The sequence below is a fragment of the Cupressus sempervirens genome, chromosome 3 (genome assembly GCF_028749045.1).
Source record: "Cupressus sempervirens isolate cs-2001-9-10 chromosome 3, ASM2874904v1, whole genome shotgun sequence".
In the NCBI taxonomy this organism is placed as follows: domain Eukaryota; kingdom Viridiplantae; phylum Streptophyta; class Pinopsida; order Cupressales; family Cupressaceae; genus Cupressus; species Cupressus sempervirens.
In genome coordinates, this window is record NC_143120.1 from 229935997 (window position 1) to 229962416 (window position 26420).

General features: G+C 35.9%; 2 protein-coding genes across 2 annotated transcripts in view; one reads left to right on the forward strand and one right to left on the reverse strand.

Moving 5' to 3' along the window:
- Positions 1-26420, forward strand: part of COQ3 (coenzyme Q 3) — a 276221-nt gene that overhangs the window by 61810 nt on the left and 187991 nt on the right. The window contains exons 2-3 of the mRNA XM_089819180.1: positions 14102-14191; positions 15950-16028. Coding sequence (XP_089675306.1) covers positions 14102-14191; positions 15950-16028 — 169 coding nt within the window. The remainder of the gene's footprint in view (positions 1-14101; positions 14192-15949; positions 16029-26420) is intronic.
- Positions 10312-11737, reverse strand: LOC149565685 (F-box protein At1g60400-like). The gene is made up of 3 exons (XM_089823353.1): positions 11399-11737; positions 10912-11278; positions 10312-10553 (listed from the first exon to the last, which is right to left on the reverse strand). The coding sequence occupies exons 1-3, from the start codon at positions 11735-11737 to the stop codon at positions 10312-10314; spliced, it is 948 nt and encodes a 315-aa protein (XP_089679479.1).

Genomic DNA, 26420 nt, shown 5'->3' on the forward strand with positions numbered 1-26420 from the left:
CTTCATCGGACATCACTTCGATGTAATGAATTTCCCTTTCTCGAGACATCGGTGGCCAGGTTCCCAAGGCCCCTTGCAATTAAAACATAACTTCTTTCTTCGGAGTTCTTGTTGGGATGCTTCATCCAGTAATGCTTCTTGGGCGGAGGTTTGTCCCTCAAGAATGTCGGCGGTTTCAGATGTGAATGAATCCGAGAGGATGAGGATGATGTTGATGACGACGCCATGCTTCGTGCCTTACTGATTGCTTCCGTCAAGGTTGACGGGTTGAATCCTTTCACCCAACCTTTTCAGTGGTTTTGCCAGTCCATCCATAAAGAGAACGACCCGCCTTTGTTCAGAATTGTCTGTCACTAACACAGAAAGTCTCTGAAACTCTGCGATGAACTGATCTACTGATCCCGTTTGCCTCAGCTGTGCGAGATCTTTGAAATTGAGCTCGGGGTCTTTTCCATCAAATCGTTCAATTAGTCTCTCTATGAACTCAGCATAAGTCTTTATTTGATCATGCCCAAGAGTGATAGTGCTGTGGTGCCACCATTCGTGCGCAACGCCCTCCAAGTGTAACGTGGCGAATTTAATCGCTTCTTCTTCGGGCATAGGATTTAGCTGGAAGTAGGTGTCTGCTTTCATTACCCATGCTTGCGCTGAAATGGAGCCTGAACCATCAAATGGAGACAGGTTCAGCTTACTCAATTTTCTCCTTAAGTCATCGTTAAAATATCCTCCTCTGCTTCCACCTCCTGTGTATCTCATTCTTAGATTTGTGTAATCCTTATAGGAGATGTCTTCTTCAAGATTTGCATTCCGCCAATCCTCCCGTATTTCCTCTAAGGTTGGAAGTCTCTCTCCGTGATGTGTCTCAGTCCATGGTGGGAAAGTCGGCATGGATGGTCGAGAGTGTGCAATGTGAGGGTGTGATCTGCCTGCCACCGAATCTGCGCTATGTCAATTCGGTTCTCCAGAAATTTTGTTTTCCGCCAACTTTTTGAGAGTTTCTTCCATAAGCCGCTGAGTATCAGTGATCTGTGCCTGGTTCCGCGCAAGATCCCTCAGAAGTGCAATGAGTTCAGCACCTGTCGGTTCTCGTTCCTGTTCCTGTTCTTCAGCCATTCGATCAATAGAATGTGTCCTTCGCTTCCGGCTATAAACTCGCATTCACCGATCATAGGCTGGCAGGATCGATTGCTCTGATACCACTTTAATGTTCCTATGTCTCTCTGTATTCAAAAATGTTGAAATTTTACGGAAGATCACTTGAATATGAATGTTAGGTGCACAGGAGGGCAGAAGACTGGCCGTACGGCTGATTATAGATGGCGTATGGTATGTCTTGAGCCGTACAGAGCAATCCTTAGCAAGTCTGTACGGTGGAGATTAATGTACGGTTGTGTTGAAGAAGGCGTACGGTGAATGACTTAGTAGCTATACGATGAAAGAAGGTAGGTCCGTACGGTGGCAACACAACTGTCGTACGATGATGGTGGCAATCCATACGGTGTCCTAGTAGACCGTACTGTCTTGGTATGAGCTGGGCGTACAGTGAGTAGTCCGTACGAGGTGTGTTTCAGAAGCAAGGTAAGCCGTACAGTGGCTTAGATCAGCCGTACGGTTAGAGTAGGAAGCTGTACGGTGACTTAATTGAGATTTCAGAGACGTATGGATGGATGGAAGATGAGGGAAGTCAGGACGGATGGAGAGTGGAGCAGAACACACACACAATGATAGGAACACAATGTTGCATGTACATACACAGAATATTGATTAAGCTACACAACAAGAAAGAGAGTCGAATGCGAATATTTATTTCCACCAGAAGATAATACTTCGATTTGCTAGATACAGAGAGATGAACACCAACGGAATAGGATGAGGGTTGAGTCCCATCGAAACCGAGTGACCCAAATAGGGAAGTTCTTTCACTTCCGAAATGGCAAGCAAATTCCGAACTCCAACAGGAATCTGCAGTACAGAAAAAAATATGATCTAAAAACATACCTATCGACTACTACGAGCCTTGCTTAAATACCCATCGGGAAAAGCTTTTCGAGGGTGTACAAAGATTAGCCGATGGCGACACAAACTACTATGACAATTAAATTTGGGTCCGAGTTAAATTAAACAATCGGCCCATTACACAAAAATAATTAAATACATTTATTTCTGTTCGGGAACATTACATTGCACTATAGTTTATCCAACTAAAGCTACCAATTATTAGCACTCTCTCTTAGCTTAGAGAGGATAAACAAGATTCATACACAATATGAATAAAACATTACCTCAACATAAATAATGGTTTCTAGAATGTCAACTCATTTGATTTCCCGGTTTATTGATTGGCAACTCATTTGGCAAATGTCAACTCATTTGACATCTGCTCAATTCTACAAACATCAACACTCCCTCTTAGCTAGGGAAGATAAATGGTATAATCATATTACATAACTTGTGATCACATAACACATGATATGAAGTATCATTGAACATATAATACCTAGTTTTACATATCACTTGACACATGATATGAGGTATCATCTAACATATAATACGTAGTTTTACATATCACCTAACACATGATACCTAGTTTTACATATCACTTAACTTGTGATCTGAAGGAATCACCTAACATGTGATACCTAGTTTTACATATCACTTAACTCGTGATATGAAGGAATCACCTAACATGTGATACCTAGTTTTACATATCACTTAACTCATGATATGAAGGAATCACCTAATACGTGATACCGAGTTTTACATATCACCTAACACGTGATATGAAGAGTCACCTAACATGTGATACCCAGTTTTAGATATCATCTCAATATGATATTAGAGATATTGTCTGATCAAGAATATCAAGTCTCATGATATTCACCATAACTCAAAATTGTTTAAAGGTAATGTGTACTTACCATAGGAACATTCATAATCTGATCGATTTCAGCCATCACACGATGTCTATCACAATCTAGAAGGTCATGGTCTATTTAATGAACTGAATCCACCATGCTAGAAATCATCTATCCTGATTTGTTCCAGCCATCACATGATGTCTATCATGATAGAAGATTAAGTTATTGTAAGATTGTCATCTTCCAATAACATCAACAAATACAAGTGATAATCATTTGGAAGTTGTCACTTCCTCATGATTTACACAGGGCCCATAAGGCATTAAATAATTTCAATAGCATAATAATCAATTAATTCAAGTTTATAAGTGTTTCACCTTCAACAGTGAAACTCCCTCTCAATCACTATGATCGAGATTGTCACAAGTTAACCGAACCCATCTGCTCCCTCTGAAGCTCGAGTTGAATCGACAGTTGACCTCTTTGAAGATGCTAGACTCTCTTTGAATCTCCCTTTGAATCTGAATTCCATATGCTTTCGTCCTTGAGTTTCAAATATTTCCTTTCATAAGTTGAGCCCATATAGGAAATGTAACGCATGAATCAATTTTCACCCTTTATTGAATATTTAATCACCCCTCTTTGTACCCTAAATAGATACGAAAGAGAAAAATATTGAAAGGTGACTTTGTACAGCCACAACTTCAGAGTATCACAAATGAAATATTGTCATGAGTCTCAACTTGCCACTTTACTTTTGTTCATCATTTCCAACATCCTCGATTGCCTTTTCCCAATTGTTTAAATGATTGATTGTAGTTCCCAATCCTTCACTATCTATAGTCTTGTCATTAAACGATGACATGGAACATAGTCTCAATTCTATATGCTGTGTAAAATCATAGACTTTATTTTAGAAATGAATTATTTTGCCTTTTTAGTGGATTATCATACCATGTATATGGACTTGTTCCCTCTGGATTTCATATCTTGTCAATGTAATCCACGATATCATCAATTCATCTCCGTCTATAATTTCGTTTCTAATTTTTTGAATTTTTGGCATTTATTTCTTTTCAAATTGCAAGAGCTTGCACACAGACCCTACCCTTAGTCTCAATGCAAGGATGCTCATCACAATGGACTTCAACCCCCCTCACAAAGGCTTAATAGCTGAAATGGGAAGTCGGTCGCTATGTGATTTCGAGCACGGGTGCCTTCATAGTCTATAGACTCAAAGTCATCTTAATATATGAGTTTGACCAAATGACATAAATAACCTCAAATATCAACCACATGTTCTCCTTGTAAGACGTAATCTTTCATGTCTATCAATTTGATATTTACGTGTCTTCATTTATTTCTCTCATTAAAATAATTAATTTTCTTTCTAGATAGATATGGGACAAACTTATGAGGAGAGCCCAAAATCACTTTCGCAGCCAACTCTTGCCCCCGCAAGCCCCTGCGACCTTGTTTTCATCCAATGCGGGAAAATCCAAACTCCAAATTGTGACGTTTATTGCGGTTGTGTATTTCAACTTGGATAGGAATGTTTGTCTTCACCTTGAAAAATCTCAGGCTCCGTTTGGACATGATTGCAGAAAACAAATTTATCAGCATCATTCGACGCTTAACACCGTGGTAGTCATAATTGTGTTCTCAAAATTTTCAATCAAATAAACATATATGTCTATCGATCAAATACGATGACTACATCCCTTGCCATACATCTGCATTTGCAGCATTTGTTGGTATTATAGAATAATGATTTTTTTGATTACAGAGAATCACAAAGCTGCAGACCCTCGCAATGGATCAATGTGATTCATGTGATCAATCAATAAGAGGCCACCAATTACAGGAAACATGCCTTTGCAAGGATAGAATATGCCCAGAAAATCATGAGAAGCTCTCTTGATTTCTGCAAGGTTCGTTACTTCCACTTGCTCAAAAGGATCTAAAGTCCTTCCAATAGATCTATCTTCTGTATGCCATGTATATTATTTCTTTGTTACATTTGCAGTCGGCTCTGATACCATGCTGACTTCTCCCAGATCTGCTGCAAATGTAATAGCACTGCCATTGTATTTTGGTATGTACTTTCCAAATGGCAGCCATCTCTCTAATACAGGATGAAGTATGGATAGACATGTCTCTTCTCGGGACATGTCTATTCATTAATTAATATAATGACAAATAAATATCTCATATATTTAATATATTAATATATATTATATCTTAGACTTATATATATATATTATATCTCACTCTCTCTCACACACACACACATATATTTGCACTATAGTTTATCCAACTAAAGCTACCAATTATTAACAATAACATTCTTGAATTTGGAGTTGCTGAAGGTAATTGTAATTTATTAAAAAATTAATTTATGCAATATTAGTTGACATTTCAAGTTGTTATTTTTCACACAAAATTAGGTCCTTCTTACCTGATTTGCATTACACAAAATTGTTTTGAGACAACTTGTGAAGGTGCAAGAGGCATTTGACACTATGGCCATTAGCCATTAATGGAATATTTACAAGCAATCAGATTTAGAGACAGTCCAAAAGGTCAAAGTCATTGATATTGGGTGAAAGTAGGCAGTCTCGTATGGACTGAGTTTCATTAAGCCTATCATGAATACAGCTAGTTTATTGATTTAGATTGACCTGGTTTGGGGGAAATCTTTGATTGTATTGACACCCGATTAGAGAGGGAAAATAATATAAATTTGAAATGCAGAGTTCAGGAACTTGAAGTTGGAATTAGTTCTTTTTGGTGATGCTGATTGCTTTATCCCCATTATGTGCTTGCATCCGGTACACTAAAAATAATTGGAATTAGAGCAGTTGCAGCAATCCCATGTGTTATCTCCAGCTTTTTTTATTCATATCGCAAATGATTGGTATGGAAGAGGACACGACACTTAGTGATGGAGCTTGAGAAACATTGAAATTAGAGAATATCTATTGCGATTATTGTGGAAGCTCATTCTTAAAGCATTGTGCAAAGCTTGCATGATCTTGTTATAATTTGGCAAGTAATTTGGAAGGGAATAAGGCAGGCAGAAACACACATCATAGATTTTTAAGTATTGGCCATATGCCAGAATTTTTTAACCTATCAAAGGTATGAATACCTTAAGATTTTCAAATGGGGGATGCTCATTTGATATGTCTTCTAATAGATTGAGTTTGATCAATCAATGCTTGAATAGGATGTAAAATTTGTGCAAATTGTGAAATTTATTGCAAAGAGTTAGATGTATAGTTGTTTTTTAAAATTGGTTCAAGAGTTATGTAGAAGTTGGCTTTTCTGATTATGTCATGGTCAGTAATTCTATTGAATGTTTTGGTTGTTGCTAACATGGGATCATTAAACTTTAGTCTCAAGTATTCCTTGTGAAAGCAATGTTAGACTTTGTATTTCTATGTAATATGCTGAGGAAATGAATGTGTATGTGGTAAAATATGCAAATTGGGAATATGAAAAGGCATTGTAACCTTTAGTGTTACAATCTCTGGGTCATGTCGCAACCATTTATTCAAATAAGGGGGTAAAGTGGATATAGGAGAGGCATTCCACAATGTTGAACTAAGGATAATTTTTATGATGCACTATCTAACTTGCACTTGAAATTCAGTAAGCTTCTTGAGGTCATATCCACTACCGATTTCCACACATTGGGGTTTACATAGCAAAATGTTGTGTTCTAATTTTGTTTATGTTTTCAGTTTAGCTCATTTCATTATTTTGCCATGGTTAATTGCATTGAATGTGTGGATAAGTAGGGTTTATGTTGTTCTTTGACCATAGCAGTAGAATTATATGATGCATCTTGAATGTAATGAATTTCGTAGATATGTAATATGTGTTATGGTAATCAATGTTGTGGTTGTATTAAACAAAGGAGATGAAAGTTCCTTATATAGATTTACAAAGATGATGTTTCTAAAATAAATAATTGTGAACTAAAGACTTAAATAAAAAACTATTAAGTAAGCTAAAGACTAACTAAGATGACCATAAGAAACATTATAATATTCTAATACACTCCCTTAATGGTCATTATCTAATTGCTTTCTTTTGGTCACAAATTCATCAAAACATTTGCTACTTTTGAGACCCTCCTTGGATTTGCAAAATGTAAATGACCAAGAAGCCAAAATCTGTCCAAAAAATAACAGAGAAGGGTGCCCCCTTCTTCAGAATGCTTTGCAAAACTAGATAAGAGCCTGTCATTGACTCTGCCATTGAGATGAGTGTGCAAATAACCCTCCTAGAATCAACAAAACCTCTAACCAAAAATCATCATAAAATTTCCAACCTGATGTTGGATAATAGAGCTGCTCTTCCTTGGGAGATAGAGACAAACACTGAGAACAACTAGCACGATTTTGAGGAAAAATCAATAAACCCTCCAAACTATGTAGATGAGCATGATGCTCCACAATAAACTCCAAAAAGGCACAATTTTTTAGGAGCAAAATTGGTAAAAACGAACATGATTTTTGAGGTGAAAAGTTAATCAAGACCAAACAATACAAAGCCTCGTTTTTGAGGAAAAACAGTAAAATCCAACTGATAATTTTTGAGGAAAAAATTATAAACCCACGAAGTAATCCCACACAACTTTGCGAGTTATAAAATCTTAATTCTTAGGGAAAAATTATAGAAACACATTAGAAAAATTTTCAAGGAAAAGTTTATGAAAACCTATCAGAATTTTTTTTAAAGGGAAAGAGTTATGAGAACGCATTATAAATTTTTAAGGGCAGCAAAACACAAGACTTCACATGGTAAATCAACACATACAAGTACATGCAAGAAACATACAAATACATGGAAAAAACATCCGAGTACATGCAACGCTACAAAATTAGACTTTTTTTGCATTCAAGAAATCGTGGGATTATAACCCTTAATGAGGCTTGCGATTTCCAGCAAAAGCCCTCGAAGGCGAACAACAAAAGTCTCATAAAATACTTGTAACGATTTTTATTTCTAAAACTTGAAAAGCAAATTTTTGGAAAACAATTCTAGATCAAAAGAGGCTCGAATTTTCCTTAAAAAATTCTCTAAATTTTATGAAATCCCATCACCCTGCTTTGATACCATGTTATGGTAAATCAATGTTGTTGTGGCTGTATTAAACAAATGAGATGAAAGCTCCGTATATAGATTTACAAAGACGGTGTTTCTAAAAGAAACAATTGTGAACTAAAGACAAATAAAAACCACTAAATAAACTAAAGACTAACTAAGATGACGATTAAAGGGACATTATAATATTCTAACAAGGACACAAAGCGTCTAGTTCCTGCCCAATGTGAATATTGAGTTAAACTTTGTAGTGAAAGTAGGAAATGTTTGAATTCAAAATAAAATATAATAAATAAAGAAAAAAGCAATAAATAAATCATCATATGTTAGATTTATTATTTTAAAAAGTCAAATGAATCGTAATTAGTATTGGTGAAATAATAATGGTGATACATAAATGTGTATTACTTTTGCCATAGTAAAAGTAGATATAGTAGAAGTAAATTGTAAAAGCACAATACTAGGAAATGACACTTTTATTGAACACTGAAATTGTAAACATAATGCTGCAAGCTAATTATTACATTATCCTTAACAAATGTACCAAACTAGTAAACCCATGTTAAGGGGGAGCAACATAAATTACATCACATATTAGAGTTTGTGGCTCAAAAAAAAAAACGTAAATATAACATACACATCAAGTAGAAATGTAAACAAATTATTTTGAAGAATGACTCTTTATATATCTATTTTCTTAAAAATTAAATTTAAAATTTTAGATTAAGATATCAAGTATCTTGATAGAATATAATAAAATTAGTAAAATTAAATAATTAAATTCAAAACAAAAAGAAATGTACTACTAATAGGTCTTGTTTTAAATTTAGAATAAATAGCGCAAATCAAAACTACTAATTTTTAAAAATATATATTAATATTTGTAAGCAAATCAAGGGAAAGAATTTAAAATTTTATTAGACAATTTTTTTTTCATAAGCTACCCGTGGGTTTGAAAATAAAGGGCATTCCTTTGAGCATCTCATAGTTAAATACAAAAGAAAGAATTCCTAAAAATCATATAGATTTTTTTCTATGCATACTACAATGTCAGAGAAAATAAAGACTTGTACCCATCCTATGTCGTTGAAGGTATTAGATGAACCCTTAGCTGAGTGACTTCAACAACTAGCAAATGCAGGTCCACATAGAATAGAAAAGAATTCCACATGGATATAGCTAAAAGTATCCATCACGTTGTCCAAGAAAATGCAATGCTAGATAAGACAATGAAAAGTGAGAATACAAGTTGCAAACGATGAGAAGAGTGTGAAAAGAATGATAATAAAATTAATGTTTTTAACTTTTAATTCATAGGTAGATGGAAGAAATGCTTACCTGATTCCTACTAGTCTTTAGAAAGCAGCTAAACAACAAAAAGTTTATGAATGATGGATGAAGACTGAGAGGATTGTCTTAGTTTTAACTCCAGGCCAACTACCACCATTTAATATGATTAGATAGTTCTAGAAAGCTGTCTTCAATTTCAATGTTTGTAGAGGAACTAGAAAGTTCTTCAATAAAGTTTAAATAAAAAATGGTCTATATATCAAATTGAAAATTATATTTATTTTGATGTTATCACTAGTCATTTTCATAAGGCATCTCTTTGAGGAAGATTTGGATAATAGTTGTGGAAGACCAGGAGAATTCAAGCAATGACAGGGAGAGACTTTACTCTGGCCATTGTCAAGTGTTCAATATTGGTTATACCGCTTACACTTAAATCCTCAATCATGTTGGGGGATTCAACGAAATTGGTGGGATACTGGTGAGAACGTAAAAACAGGAACCCATCGAACATAGTTAGGGCGTTTGAGAAATGTCTCCAAAGCCAAAAGAAAAAGAGAAAAAATCCAGACAATCCACACATTCCTCATTAACTTGACTGAACGGATAACCTGTTCAATAAGGAGATTTTGGGAAAGAAAAGGGTATATTGTTTTTCATCTCAAATGTTTATTTTGCCTAGTTAGAAATGGGTTACTCAAAGGGAAAGAATTTCATCGGATTGTATGTTACTTCTTCATCCATTTTGGCCTTCACTAAAATGACAGTATAGCCAGTGATTAAATAATTAGACATTGAAGATCTCTGTAATTATCTAAAGAAGTCACCCAACAAGGCGAGTAAAAGTAAATGGAGCTTCAACACAAGTAAACAAACTTTGGGATAAAGGCCAAAAAAAGAGAGTGGAATCAAATACCATAAACAAGTTAATATAGAGGGAAAAGTTGTGAATCTCATAGTCTTTTTAGTCTATAGTTGATCTTCTTGTTAAAATTATTCTTGCTCTAGAGGATGCTCTCCTCAGGTACAAAAAGTCTATGCAGGACAATTATTTACATTCATAATTTTCCTGGGGAAAATCATCACGAGTTCTCGGTAGCTGAATCTCCATTATTTTAAGATAGGGCGTACTCCGAAGCAAGCAACTTATTACTACAATCTCGTCTTTTTCATAGCCAAACTCATATGGTTCAATGCATATTTTTTTGAGGTTGACATGTGGAGATGCAAGGCAGTCTGGTATAGGATCTCTTGCCAGCTCCTCCATTGCAACTTTATTAAGGCTTTCATCTATAAACCAGATTTTGTGGAGTATTATTCCAATAAAATAAAATCTTTACACAATCAATTTATCAGTACTTCTAATAAATCACTAAAAAGAATATTTCATCATCAACTTAACCAATACAAATATTGTGCTGGAAGATACCTTAAAGAAAGATCCAGATATGGTGAGCAACTGAAGATTTGGAAGCTTGTAAAGCAGGTTCAGTAGAGGAACATCCTTGTCTTCCCTTTTAAAGGGACCAGGCATGTGGTTTTCAAGCTCCTCCAAGGTCTAGAAATTGCCCATTTATTTGATGTAATCTATTTGCTGAGAATGATTTTATGCAACCACCCAAGTACAAGGACAATTCCGTCAGAGTACACTCAGAGTGCATTCCAAGACTATTGATGGCATTAGAAAGTTCATAGAAACTTACACCGTTTACATTCAAATCCCCAATCTCACACCCTTCAAATTGTATAAGATTGGGGCACTCAAGAGATAGAGACTCTCCTCCATCCATTCTCAAATATTGAAGAGTGGATGAAATGATTGTGAAATTACCTATCCGAGGACCCAAACACTCTCCACGACAAAATTCAGGTGATATTATAAGATCTTGCACAAGGTGGCAGAGTGAAATCAAGGAGACCAAAGATTCTTTTGACAATTGAAATGCATAGAGGTGACAAGATATGAGGTGAGGAAATCCAATAGAATTGATGGGAAAATTAGTCAGAGCGTATCCCTTCAAAACAAGGGTTACGAGGCTTGAACATGAAAATAGGGCAGCGGGTCAGGGTTTCCCCTGAAATACAGTCCTCAAACAGAGAGAGGTGTTTGACATTAGAGAGAGATGCATACTTACCCATTTGCACATTTTTTTGGGAGAGAAGTGAAAATTTTCCGTTTCCCAGGTGCTATAAAGGTAAAAGCCCTCCAGATCGCATGAGTGCAGAAGCAAGATGTCGGAAATAATGCTCTCAGAGATTGCCATCATGTGCGAAATATCCCCCTTATGCGCCTCCGGAACATCAGCCCCCAAAACAGATTCCGGAGAGATATAGAGTGCCGGCATGTGAGTGTAGAGAAATCTCCACCACTTGGAAAGAATGGAAGATCTGACAGCCTCTTTCATTGGGATTTTTGATAGTATAAAAGCAACAATGAAATCGGGAAGCATGTAGAAAGCATCTTGTGCAAGCATAATTGTCACAGAGAAGATGCTAAAGAAGAGAGCGAATAAGACTCGCCTGTGAACAACAAGTCTCAAAACTCAGACAATCTTGTGAGGTCTTCCAAGAGTATAGCTTCATGCCTTTCTAGAGCTTCATGATGGACATGAAATGATTTGTGGGGTGAGCAAAATTGTCCCACATGGTCTCAGTCTCAGAAGTGTTTTGGACTCCTAAACGAGTCCAATATGTAACCTCCAATTCCAACTGCTTGAACACATTCAATGCCAATAGACTTTTTAAACACTGCATTAAATTTTAACACTTACCATTGCACAACATAGTAAATATTTCCTGTCAAGGCACATCGACAGAAGAAACAAATCTTTAGTACAGATCTTTTCTGACGCTTTCAAATTATATGCCCCTATAGTGCACTGTGCTATGCATGGGCATAATAAAGTTCAAAATAAAAACTTCATTGTGTGACCGATCATAAGTTTTGAAAAAAAATGAACACTGACTGTTCACAGTACAAATTTACATATTCACAAAGTTTATATAAACAAACATTATATTTGAATAGGAATAGATAAAAATTCTGAAATGTGATTGGCTCAATAAAAATTGAGTAAAACATCTACTGGATGCTATAGCATCCTGCCTGTGGCAGGAACTAATAATATGATCAAACATTGTAACACTGCAAGAAAAATGTATGCAATAACATCTTCCACAATAAAGACTCGTACATTGAATTTAGTAGCTTTTCAATAGATCATTAACATGTAACATCTTGTGGGTTTGTATGAGCATAATCTACATAACTCTATAGACCATCACGTATGAGTTGATAGCAACTCAAGATGACATTCTGGGTTGTGCAATTGGACACTGTCCGTGGTATTTTTTGTCGTATCAATCAAATATCCCAAATTTCATATATTGATTGGAGCAAATTTCTGAAACGGATCTATGCCAGGTTTAATAATGACTGTGACATTTAGCAAACTTATACTTTGTTGTGGATAGCTTGTTTTGTTGGTTATAGTTGTTGAACTCTGAAAAAATATTGCAAATGTTCTCCCATAAAAGGGCTGGTTCATCATATATTTGTGCTGAGTTCCATTTAATCTTGTTTCTTTTTACAAGCATATCATAGAATGGAATATTTTGATGACTTCTGTTCCTAAAAATTATTGATTGAATAGCATAATTAGAACATCATCACAACCATTTTGAAGAAGAGCTGTTGTAAAAAAAATAAAAAACTGCAAACGGTTGATTGCTGTTGCCAGTCACGTTATGAGGAATGCAAATGCATGTCTATTTGCATGGATTTTGACCTCTGGTCTCATATATAACTATGCATTTATTGGGTATTGTTCATTTTGCTGACCAGTAGAGTTGGATTTTCATGTATTTGCACTGTTTGTTTCTCAATCTTGACTCTTTTCACAAGCATATGATAAAATGGGTTATAAAATTTTATTCCTAACAAATCATTGTAAAATCCCATGCTTAGAACAATACTACACACCCATATCATAAAAGAGCTGTCATAGACTCCTAAGTACATTTGTAATACAATATGATTGCCTTCAATGCGTTGATAGTTCAATGAAGCATGCCATTGTATATGTCTATTTGCAAGACTTGTGGTCCCCAATGCTGTATGTATGTAATCATATTTGCATGCATAATTGTTGTTTGGCTTTGCCAAATAATTTAATTCATTTGTATGCACAATTTGAAGATTTTCCTTGCCATGTAGAAGAGGAGGATGTTAATGGAGATAGTTGAGGGTTTTAAAAGACATTTCATAAAAAAAATGTAATCGACACATAGAATAAGCAATCAAATTATTACAATCAGGGATGATCTAGTAGAAAATAGTGATGGGTGGGAAGATAGTTTTCGGTTTGGTGTATTTTGTGGTGGTTGGAAAATGAGATGTTCAAGTTGAATAACCAAGGCAATGCTTGATGGTGAATAACAAGGTTTGGTGGCCTCTATCTTTACTTATTCAGGAAATGCAAAAATGATGCATACAAATGATTACCTGATATTATTGCTTCACATTCTTCACGAGGGGCAACCTTCATTTACAAATTTCTATTATGGCTAATTAATTGGGTACATTTCTCGGATTTCACATTTTCCATCATTTAAATTAGTTCTTATTGTGTAGTATATGTTTTTATTTTTCCTTTCTCAAGTCTAATATCATAAGTTGATTATTATACTTAACAAATTTTAAGTGTATATATACTCAAAATATTATTCAGACTTCAAATAATAGTAGGCTGCTCATTGCAATTCAGAGTTTGAATGTTATTTGTGTTGCCTTTTTTTCTCATATTATTACAAATTGTTTTTGGTTGTACAATGCTTAGGTGGGATTATGAAGGACCATACAAACCTCTGCATTTGATGAACCCTACTAGAATATCCTTTATTCGCTCAGCACTTTGTCAGCACTTCAGGTTTGCATATATCATTTTTATTATAGGTAAATATTTCTTAGGGGTTCCTTACTTTTCTTCGTTTTCTTTTTGATAGGTAATGGGCCAAAGCTTAGATTAATTATTATTATTTGTTGTAATTAATTTTTATTATGTGTTAAGCTTGGGTAGACTCAAATCCAAGACCTCCCACATGAGAAGCTCACAAGTCACCGCTGTGCTATAGGCTCTTCCTTTCCATACTTTTCTCCTTATTGATATTGTTATTATCTTAATGTTTCTCTATGTATTTTGTATTTTAGTGGTATTGTTGATAAGTTTGACCCTCTGTCAATAAGGCAAAATTATATTGTGATTAAAAAAAATCTGAGATGAGGAAAATTGTTTTGAAGTTAAACATTCCAAATAGAGTTCTGAATTAGAATTGAACTTAAATTACAGGACCCGGCTATCTGCATTGTTAAGAACATGTAGCTGCAAAGATTTCACACTGTGCAAGCAATATGATATATAATCATGGATGTATTCCAATTCATAGCTTATTGTGTTTTATCCAAAATCATGTTTTACTTTTTTTGGCATCTTCTAGAGTTAATAACATTCTATAATTAAAGCATTACCATTTTAGACATTCAGAAAATATTAAATAATACTTCCAATTTTCTTTTTTTGAGAAGTAAAGCTAATTAAAATAAGAAGTGTAATTTTTTGAGATTCTTTAAATGGTTTGTCTTGAAATTGTCCACATATGAAGTCTAAAAGATCAAAGAAAATTATATATATATATATATATATATATATATATATATATATATATATATATATATATATATATATATATATATATATATATATATATATATATATATATATATATATATATATATATATATATATATCAAAGTTTTCATATAATTTATATATATACATATATATCAAAGTTTTCATATAATTTAATAGATAAAACAACAAAAAATAATAATTTAAGAAAAAACTTATTGAGAATATCATGGACATATACTTTCCTATCTGTTAAAATGAATACTTAAATGATAAATAGAATTAATAATCCATAACAAATATAGGAATAACGATATCTTCATCATACTTAAGTTTATTACAGAAGTAGACCAAAGGGGTTAACCTAGGATAGTAGTCGATCAAAACACATCTCTACTACTTTCATCGATGATACAAAATCTACTGAAAGGATCCAATGATTGCTAAGATAAACACAACTGTTGATCAGCCAATGCTTATAATCACTCAAAGCTGACAAACAATTGATACATAGGTGGATAAACCAATTACTAAAACATAACAATAGGCATTGTATTGATTGGTCTCAGAAGTACTGATTGGACCATCTTGAATTTCTTTCAACAACATTCTAAATTAACTGGAATCCTTTGTAAGAAACTTGCCAAACTTGTAGTCCTTGGCTAGCACTAACAATTTATGGTTTACACCAGAGACATTTTATATTTAGAAGACTTGCATAACCACTACGACTAGAGAAGATAAGTCCTATTGAATTTAAGCTCTCACGGATTTGACATTTGAGTTTAATTCAATGAAACTGTAACTTTACTTTTTAATTTTTGTAGCAAGAAATATGTTTTGACACTCACAAAGGTATGTTACCTACAGTAAATCTCTGAACAGGTTCACTATGAATTAGAGCATTTGCTATATTGTTTTAAAGTTAAAATTTTCCTAATCATTCTGTAACACACTTTTGTACTTAATTGACTTCTTCTGTCCATTTTTTCTCTCCAGAAAAGATCCAAACAATACAAGGCCTTTTGAAGGATTGAGAATTATTGACATTGGATGTGGAGGTGGTTTACTTTCTGAGGTACTTTTGAACTTGTCTTTATAATTATTATTTACTTGATGCTTGTCAGGATAAAAATATTAAATGATTACTTGAAGTATTCTTATAGGATAAATTCATCTTATTACTGATTGTGAAAGGAGTCATCAAGCTGTAGTTGGACTGTAAGGAGGTCACATTTCTGAAATATTGGGAAATGCTATATGGATTTGGGAATAATGATTTGAATCCCACTATTAATGAAGGATAATGGATTTAACAAGATCTTGTGGGAGTAAGGTTCACTTTTTTGAAATATTAATAAATGCTAAGCTCTGATTAATGTTAACTTTGTCTGGCCTATGGAGTGTGCAAAACTAAGTATCTTCATTTTAAGGAGTTGCTCACTGTATTGAAAGCCAAAGTACATCCTGCACTACTTGTAGTGTTTTTTATATCTAGGTTTATACATGATCATAAATAAGTAATGTTCAAATGGAAGAACGATGAGTGGCAAGCTCATCCAAACCAAAATAGTATATGGATATTGCATGCAGTAATTTCGAAAAATTGTAGACGGTGATGCCAACATAAATGGTTTTAATTCTGCTACGAGTATTTTATGAAATTTTCCGTTCTCTTTGTAGTACTTTACATAATGGGGTGATGCTGTGGAAACTGGAAAAAATAGTGTATCTGTGGAAATGGAGTGGGGATATAGGTACTAATTGTTAACCCATATATGTGTACTGGGAAATATATAAAGTCTGTGAGAGAGATGGGCATATATAATAATAATAATAACATTTTAATATAATATATATGCATATAATCTAATTATTTAGTATTGTATTGTTTTAAAAAAAAATTAATATAGTAAATTCTTTAGATAGTTAAAATTGAAATTATATACTTCACAGTGAAATACAATGTTGCTTCCACTAGCCATATCATATTTGGAAGCTGCTATATGTGCGATAATAATGTCCAAGTCAGCACATTCAAGAGTTATATCCCAATTCCTTGTCATCCTTTAATCGTAGTCAAGTTTCTTATTTGATTAGAAATCCCAATAATTAGTGGGTGTCTATGAGTGGAGACCTCTATCCCACCCTGCATGTCCTAGGCCACAACTGTTGTTTGATTAGTACTCTGTCTGGGACCCCAAGGTGAAGAACTGGTAACTTATATTTTGTTTTGAATGGGATAGGGTGGTTCTCTATGGAACATTGTCAAGACGTCCTATCAATTATATATACTATGCTAATAACATGTCTATTAATTCATTAGTGGACACTTTTTTTTTTTGCATCCATTGAATTATGGAGTATCAGATTCCACCAGGGATGAGGGCTTCAAATGCAGGTAAGGGGGGACAAAAATGATTTCATATGGGGACTCTACCTAGTTGTGGGTTGGACAGTAGCACCAAGCAAAACTTTTCAATCTTGTATTTGATTTGTTTGTCAACCATGGTAACATTTAAATTAACTGCACAGTAACTTCTGTGCTGGAAATTGACAATTTATTGTTCTCAATCATTTGACTATCAAATAGAGCTCTGAACCAGCCTTGTAACATAAATGATGGCAGTAAAAGCAATGCAGTATGTGGAAGCTGTTATATAGTTATAAAAATGTCAAATGTCTTTATATAATTTCATTTCTTTTGCTAGTTTGGTCACATGGGAGACATGTCATTGGTTGACTGGCTTTCTCATCTGATATTGATCATTTGGCTGTTACTGATTGTAGAGTTTTCTTTTTGTGTTACCTTGTTTATCAAACATTAATTATTTTGAAGAGAACTCTAAAAAAACTGTTGTGCTGGATAAATGATTGAATTATCCCAAGCTGTTGATCATGAAGAATCACGATGAACCAGCTCTGCAGTGTGACCAGCAGCTCTAAACGACATTGCTGTAAGAAGAAAATATGGATGAAGTAGGATCAAGACCTCAAAACGTCATCTTCTTGATATATGTTTGCTTAGACTTGTTTATGGGGTGGCATTTGTGTGAGTGGATGTCTTATTCGACATCCACAATGCCACAATTGCTTAGTGAAAGTTTCTATACACTATGTTGTGGGCATAAGATTTTTTTTGTATTGTGTCAAAATTATCAGCTAAAACCCTTGCCTTTCAACAGTTACAACTCATGTATTGGGGTTTGTTTTGTCATTGTACCTTTGGAGGTCAATGATTGGAGCTATCAAATGAGTCAACGTAAAAGCGGCATTACTTTATATGTGTGCATAAAAAAAATCAAGAAATCCAATCTTTTCTCAAAAGATTGTATATGGCATGCGATGCATAAGGTTAAATTTGTAAAATTTGAAGCCTAATAGGGCATCTGGCTGATAGTGCAGGTGATAGCTAAGTTACGCATTACCACTTTGAAGTGCATGCTTCCACATTGAAGAAAACAATTATATTTCAAAAGGTTGCAAATGTTTATGCAGCTGCATATAGAGGTAAAACAAGCAAGTTAAGTCTGCATGCACTCATATGAATGCATGCCTATGAGTGTCAAAGTGAGTTTGAAAATCAATGGGCCTGCAATAGGTGTATTGTCACATGCCTGGAAGCATGAAGATCACTTTCCAAGATCTAAATGTGTGAATACATTGTCATAAGCGTACCATTAAAGATGAAAACAGTAAATCCAAACAAAATATGTATTTCAGAATACAGGCTCTGTTAATCTTCATATCAGAAATGGAGATAAGCAGCAAAACAACATAATGTACTATTAGACACGGCATGTATCCTGGGAAAACCATCCAACTTGAGGGAGAAAAAACCAGCAACAGATATATAACTCGTGTTAATGAAAGAGCAGAAGACTGATTTAGAATTTGCCCAAGCACTAGGCTCATCTGAAACAATGAATACTACTACATATCAATCACCATGAAACAAAGAATACCAATCTGTGTATCTAGCAAATCCCTTCTTGAAGAATATAAAACTTCTCTTAACCCTTCATTGTCTTACATGCAAAAATGACGTTACAAAATGAGGCGACATCAGTGTTGATTCAGCTTTAATAAAATATTGTTTGAAATGAAGCGCCACTCCACTTGAGTCAGCCCCATAGTTTATTTATTTATTTTGAATCTAGGAGGGAAAGATAAGTCCTGCAGCTATAACATCAACACTCCCCCTTAGCTAGGAGTTATCTTTCTAGATATGGATCTCTCAACATGACACCCACATTGGATACACTCATTTGTGGAAAAGAGTTCATCACAAAATCTCTCAATGTCTAACGTCATGAAGTCACTCAACATGATGTCCACCATGGCTCTCCCATGTTTGGAAAGGACGTGAACAAGTGCTCATTGTGGAGTCAGTCAAAGCGATGTCGTCATGGAGTCTCTTATAAAGTTTTTAAAATTACTTTCTAGTCATGATTCTTTTGAAGATAAACTGAGCCAATTTTATAAAAATGAAACTTACTTGTAAGAAAGCTTTGATTGCAAAGGGCTGCAATGTTTGGAATCTTTGGCCATGGAGGTACCATCAACTATGAGCATCCTTCTTGAACCGATGACGACTAATATAAAAGAATATAATATCGAAATTAATATTAATAAACATAATAATATAAAAGAATGATTAAATAATATAACCTTATGAGATCAAATTTAATATTAATAAACATAATAATATAAAAGAATGATTAAATAATATAACCTTATTAGTATCATAACTCACATTATATCATTTATAAGTATAGCATTGACAATAAATAAATTGTATAATATTTGAAATATAATAATTAATATATATATATAATGAAAATCGATTATAATTTGTAAAGACTAATTATTAAAGAGTACATATTAAAATATTTTAGTTATAAGAAAAGTAACGAGACTCGGACTCGGCAACAGTAACAAGACTCGTGACTTGGCTTGAACTTGCCTGTCACTCGGCAAAGTGACAAAACTCTTGAAATTTAGAGATTTTTAAGGATTTAAAGAAATTCCAGGCACCCATTATTGAATAAAGCTTGAAGACACAATTACAACATGAAATGGAAGGCAATTTGATCACATACGTTACATACATCAATTATATAAGTACAAAGGTAAATTTTAGATGTATTAAGAAATATTTGAAAAGTAAAATTTAAAATCAAATGAGTCAGATGAGTCAGCCGAGTCAGCCGAGTTAGCCAAGTCGAGTGAGTCAGCCCAGTTGAGCCGTTGAGTCAAGGTCACGACCCATTGAGGTAACTCGACCCGCCCAACTCGCAGTGAGTCTCGTTACTCTGGTTATAAGACCATACATATAACAAACCATCATATAATCAATAATCAATATTTATATTATATATCATGATTATATTATTCCATTCATATTAACATATAAAAGTAAAATAATAAATACAATACCAATAAATTATTCTATCACAAATGCAAGTTCATAAGGGGTGTGATTATTCCTTATGACTCTTCGGCCCAAATATTAAATATAAAAGGGGGAGCACGATAGAGATGGTCGAGGTGTAATGTTCCCGTTATAAAATGAATGATAATTTAATCTTTATAATGGGCCAATTGATTTATTTTATCTTTGACCCATTTTTATTTTTGTTTTTGAAGTTTGTGTCGCCGTCGGCTATCTTTGTACACCCTCGGAAAGGTTTCCCTAATGGGTATTTAAGCATGGCTTGTAGGAAGTTTGTAGGAGGCTTGGATTATATTTTCTTTATACTGCGGATTCCTGTTGGAGTTCACAATTGTTCGCCATTTCGGAAGTGAAAGACCTTACCTATTTGGCTTGTGCGGTTTCGGTGGGATTCAACCCTCACCCTATTCCGTTGGTGATTCTTCTTGGTTTGTATCTAGCAAATTGAGGACTTAATTGCATATCAGTACCTGTTGGTGAATCTTTGGACTCTACGTATGCAAATTGTGTATGTTACTTCCTGCATTTTAAAGTGGTATCAATTGGCTTGTATTGTTGAATCATCTATTTGAGCTACAAGGACATTACTGTTCGGCATTGTGCACACTAGACCACTGTACGGCCTTTGAAATATCATCGTACGACAACATTAATTCTCAGTACTGCCAACCACCGTACATCATCCTCTCCCAACCATCCGTACGGCTCAAAACTCAGTCATATCGCCTTCACCTTCTAACCATACGGCATACATATTCCTCCTAACCGTACGGCCTTATATCGCATCGTACAACTGGGTATCCCTTCTTACCGTACGACATCATCAACATCCGTACGACCATCCTTGTACTTGTATGACCATCCTAGTCAATTTGAACGGCACCTAAACTGAAGTATGGACTGCATCTTCCCTGGTCTCAACATAGCCATACAACCTCCAATCCCTTAGCAGTCCATTGAGGAAGGTCGTCCCTCCAAGTAACAGTATCAGTACGGCCATTCTAGCATTTGCAGCAGGAGATCATTACGGTGGTATCAGAGCTCTTCAATCTTCCCAGCTTATGGACAATGAATGAGAGTTTATAGCTGGAAGAGAAGAAGACGCATTCCGTTGATCGAATGGCTAATGAACGAGAACTGACCGGTGCCGAACTTGTGGCACTACTGAGGGAACTTGTCCGGAATCAGGCACAGATCATTGATACGCAACGACTCATGGAAGAAACTCTCAAGAAGTTGGCGGAGAACAAACTATTTGGAGAACAAAATGGCCACAGCGCGGATTCGATGTCGGGTAAATCACACCCTCAGCCAGCACGCTCTCGACCTTCCATGCCGACTTTCCCACCACGGACGAAGGCACATCACGGAGAGAGACAACCAACCTTCGAAGAAATGAGAGAAGGCTGGAAGAATGCAAACCTTGAAGAAGACATTTCCTACAAAGATTACGCAGATTTGAGAACGAGATACTTGGGAGGCGGAAATAGAGGGTACTTGAACGATGATCTGAGGAGAAAGTTGAGTAAGGTGAATTTGTCTACATTTGATGGATCGGGTTCCATATCAGCGCAAACATGGGTAATGAAGATCGATACCTACTTCTAGCTGAATCCTATGGCGGAAGAAGAAGCAATCAAATTTGCCACATTGCACTTGGAGGGGGTTGCGCACGAATGGTGGCACCACAACACCATCACATTAGGGCATGATCAAATAAAGACTTATGTGGAATTCACGGAGAGATTAATAGAACGATTTGATGGGAAAGATCCTAAGCTCAATTTCAAAGATTTGGTGCAACGGAGGCAAATTGGATCGGTGGATCAATTCATTGCGGAATTTTAGAAACTTTCAGTGTAGATCACGGACTGGCGGGACTGCTGAAAGTTTGGGTGAAAAGATTTAATCCGTCTACCCTGTCGGAGGCAATCAGTAAGGCACAAAGTATGTCATCGTCGTCGGCATCATCCTCATCTTCTCAAAGTCACTCACATCTGAGAAATCACTCATGGACTTGCGAGGATTCTTCGGACTGTGCAGTTACTACAGGAGGTTTGTTAAAGGATTCTCTGAGCTCAGCACACCTTTGACTGATCTGACGAAGAAGGGGTCATTCCAGTGGAACGAAGAGGCACAACTCACTTTTGAAAAGCTGAAAAGGGCCATGAGCACTCGTCCCGTACTTGCACTACCTCACTTCACTCGGTCGTTCATTCTGGAGTGCGATGTGTCCAAGGAAGGCATTGGAGTAGTACTGATGCAAGACAGACACCCCATCGCTTATGAGAGCAAAAAGCTTACACCAGCAGAACGCTTGTACTCCATCTACGACAAAGAAATGTTGGCCATCGTGCATGCACTAAACAAGTTCTAGAAGTATCTGGTAGGTGCCAAGTTTGTCGTCTGTACGAATCACAATAGTCTGAGATATTTCCTAGAGTAGTGGGACTTGAATGAACGACAACAAAAATGGGTAAGTAAAGTTCAATCTTTTGATTTCGACATTGAATATATAAGAGGAAAGAATAATGTTGTTGCAGATGCCTTGTCCAGAAAACCCACCATCTGCTCACTAGACTAGATTTCAGCTGACTGGAAGGCACAACTATTAGTGGAATATTCCAAGAATACAACTACCTGTGAAATAATGGATGGCCACACCCACAATGATCAGCACCGAGTGGTGGATGATATCCTATACTATAAAGACCGGATATACTTGGTGCCAGAGTCCAAACTGAAGAAGATCTTGAAGGAACTACATGGCTCACCTTTGGCTGGACACCTTGGTTTCCTTAAAACTTATAAAAGTATTCGGGAGAGATTTTCATGGAAGGGACTGAAAGGGGATGTGTTGCAGCATGTAAGAGAATGTATGGTTTGCCAATAGAACAAGTCCGAACACACTCTTCCTGCCGAGCTGCTACAGCCTTTGCCAATTCCCAAACATAAGTGGGAAAGTATATCCATGGACTTCATAACAGGTCTTCCCAAGGTGAACGGAAAGGATTGTATCTTTATGGTGGTTGACAGGTTGACAAAGTATGCGCATTTCTTCACCATCCCCTCGGACCTTCAGGCTGCACAAGTTGCCGGTTTGTTTTTGAGAGAGGTCTTTTGTTTGCATGTGTTACCTGGAAACATCGTTAGTGATTAGGACGGACGATTCGTTAGTATCTTTTGGACAAATGTTTTGGATGGAAGGAACAAAATTATCACCAAGTACGAGTTACCACCCGTAGATGGACGGTCAAACTAAGATTGTGAACAAGTGGCTCGAAGGGTACCTGCGGAACTACGTCTCGACACAACAAGTGTGGGTAAAATGGATCCATTTGGGTGACTATTGCTACAATACCGCGTATCACATGTCTATCGGGATGGCGCCATTCAAAGCTCTGTACGGGTATGAACCCCTCTCCTTCATCGACACAGTTCTGGGCGACAGTCACCCTTCTAGGGCGAAGGATTGGCTTTAGGAGGGACAAGACATATTGAGGAGTTTGAAAGAGAACTTGCAGCAGGCACAAAATCGACAGAAGGTGTACGCCAACAAACACCGGATAGAGAGGAGTTTTGAAGTGGGGGATCTAGTCTATCTCCGACTTCAGCCATAATGACAGTATTCATTAAAAGGAACAGGTAAGGAGAAATTGAAGCCACGATTTTATGGTCCCTATTGTGTGATCCATTGCATTGGTGAGGTAGCGTACGAACTAGAACTTCCGGGGGGTAGCTGCATTCACAATGTCTTGCATGTTTCCTATTTGAAGAAGGCTATAGGGCAAAATGTCATAGTCACTACCGACCTTCCGCCACTCAATTAGTAAGGGAAGCTCACTTTCGAACCTGTTGAGATTCTCGAAGTGCATGAAAAGGCCCCATAGAACCACACTGTGAAGGAATACTTGGTACGCTGGTGACACCTGCCGTTGGATGATGCAATGTGGGAAGGCGAGCACATCTTGTAGCACCGGACATTGCACTTGCTTGAGGACAAGCAAATTTTTGGACAGGAGGACTGTAATGGTCCCATTATAAAATAAATAATAATTTAATCTTTGTGACGGGCTGATTGATTTATTTTATCTCAGACCCATTTTTATTTTTGTTTTCGAAGTTTGTGTTGCCGTAGGCTATCTTTGTACACCCTCGGAAAGGATTCCCTGATGGGTATTTAAGCACGGCTTGTAGGAAGTTTGTAGAAGGCTTGCATTATGTTTTCTCTGTACTGCGGATTCCTATTGGAGTTTGGAATTGTTCGCCATTTCGGAAGTGAAAGACCTTCCCTATTTGGCCTGTGCAGTTTCGGTGGGATTCAACCCTCACCCTATTCCATTGGTGATTCTTCTTGGTCTGTATTTGGCAAATTGAGGACTTAATTACATATCAGTACCTATTGGTGAATCTTTGAACTCTGCGTATGCAAATTGTGTATGTTACTTCTTGCATTTTTAAGTGGTATCAATTGGCTTGTATTGTTGAATCGTCTATTTGTGCTACAGGGACATTACTGTTCGGCATTGTGCACACTAGACCACCGTATGGCCTTTGAAATATCACCGTATGGCAACATTAATTCTTTGTACTGCCAACCACCGTACACCATCCTCTCCCAACCATCTGTATGGCTTAGAACTCAGTCATATCGCCTTCACCTCCTAACTGTACGGCATACATATTCCTCCTAACCGTATGGCCTTATATCACACTGTATGGTTGGTTATCCCTTCTTACAGTACGACATCATCAACATCCGTACGACCATCCTTCTACTCGTACGGCCAGCCTAGTCAATTTGAACGACACCTAAACTGAAGTATGGACTGCATCTTACCTGGTCTCAACATAGCCGTACGGCCTCCAATCCCTCAGCAGTCCATTGAGGAAAGTCGTCCTTCCAAGTAACAGTATTAGTACGGCCATTCTAGCATTTGTAGCACGGGATCATTACACAGGGGACTCATGAACACATTTGGAGGAAAACAAATCAATGAATGAAATTGGAAAACAAGCCAGTCAACATTCCTTGTTAATTCTTGAATAGGAATTGACACGAGGAAGGTCGAAGGCATCAAAGGAGATAAGCAAGTAAGCCAGTTTGAAGAGTATTGCACATGTAGTTGGAAAAGGTGGAAGAACCAACAATACGTACAGAATATTCAGCAATAAGTAATATTACATGAATACATAGAGAAAATGGGTATTAAAATAATAATATTTACCAGATTGCAGAATTGTGCACATTTAGGGAGAGAAGAAATAAAGGAGCGTAGCATATAGACAAACATATATGGCAGTTGCTCAGCATGCCATCTTTTATATCCTATTTTCCTGTTAATGGAGCACATAATAGGAGAACATCACCGAGGAGGATAAAACACTGATAGCAAATAGTTAGTCCAGCGAGCAAAATTATGTGGTGTGTAGAAACATGTCCATGACGGTATAAAAATGGTAGGATGAAACAAGATATGCAAAAACATATACATTGGATGATAATCACATTTAGTACAATCAGTCCATCAGATTCAATATATAGTCAAGAATCTGGAGTCTTGATAATACATGAAGATCATTCTCGTTGCAATGCTTGAGAGAATAGCTTCAGGGGATCGCTCTAGAAAACACATTGATATTTAGAGTAATATATTTGAATCAATTAGTAATAGAGGTAGATCGTTTGGAGTAAGGAATTTTATATATATATATATATATATATATATATATATATATATATATATATATATATATATAAAACAGTGAGACATATCATAAGTATAAAGGTGTCTTATCAGATAAGTGAACAAGTAATTCTTCAAGGTATACATAGATTGAGCAGAATCAAGCAATTTATTCTTATTCTCATATTAGTTAAGGAAATAGTAATTAAATAAAGTGGAGGAGCATCCGAACTCATCGGGTATATAGATTGAAATCAGAAACAATAATGGAGTACTTCAGATTGACTATTGAAATGCTTTGGGTTATCACAGCTTCGAAAGACGCACA

Bases quoted from the DNA above. Each gene is read 5' to 3' on its own strand.
- LOC149565685 (XM_089823353.1), bottom strand. From the start codon at position 11,737: ATGCTTGCACAAGATGCTTTCTACATGCTTCCCGATTTCATTGTTGCT. The intron at 11,279-11,398 runs GTAAGTATGCAT...CTTGTTTTGAAG, and splicing joins CCAAAAAAATGTGCAAATGG to GGATACGCTCTGACTAATTT. The intron at 10,554-10,911 runs GTACTCTGACGG...TCTGGTTTATAG, and splicing joins TCTTGGAATGCACTCTGAGT to ATGAAAGCCTTAATAAAGTT.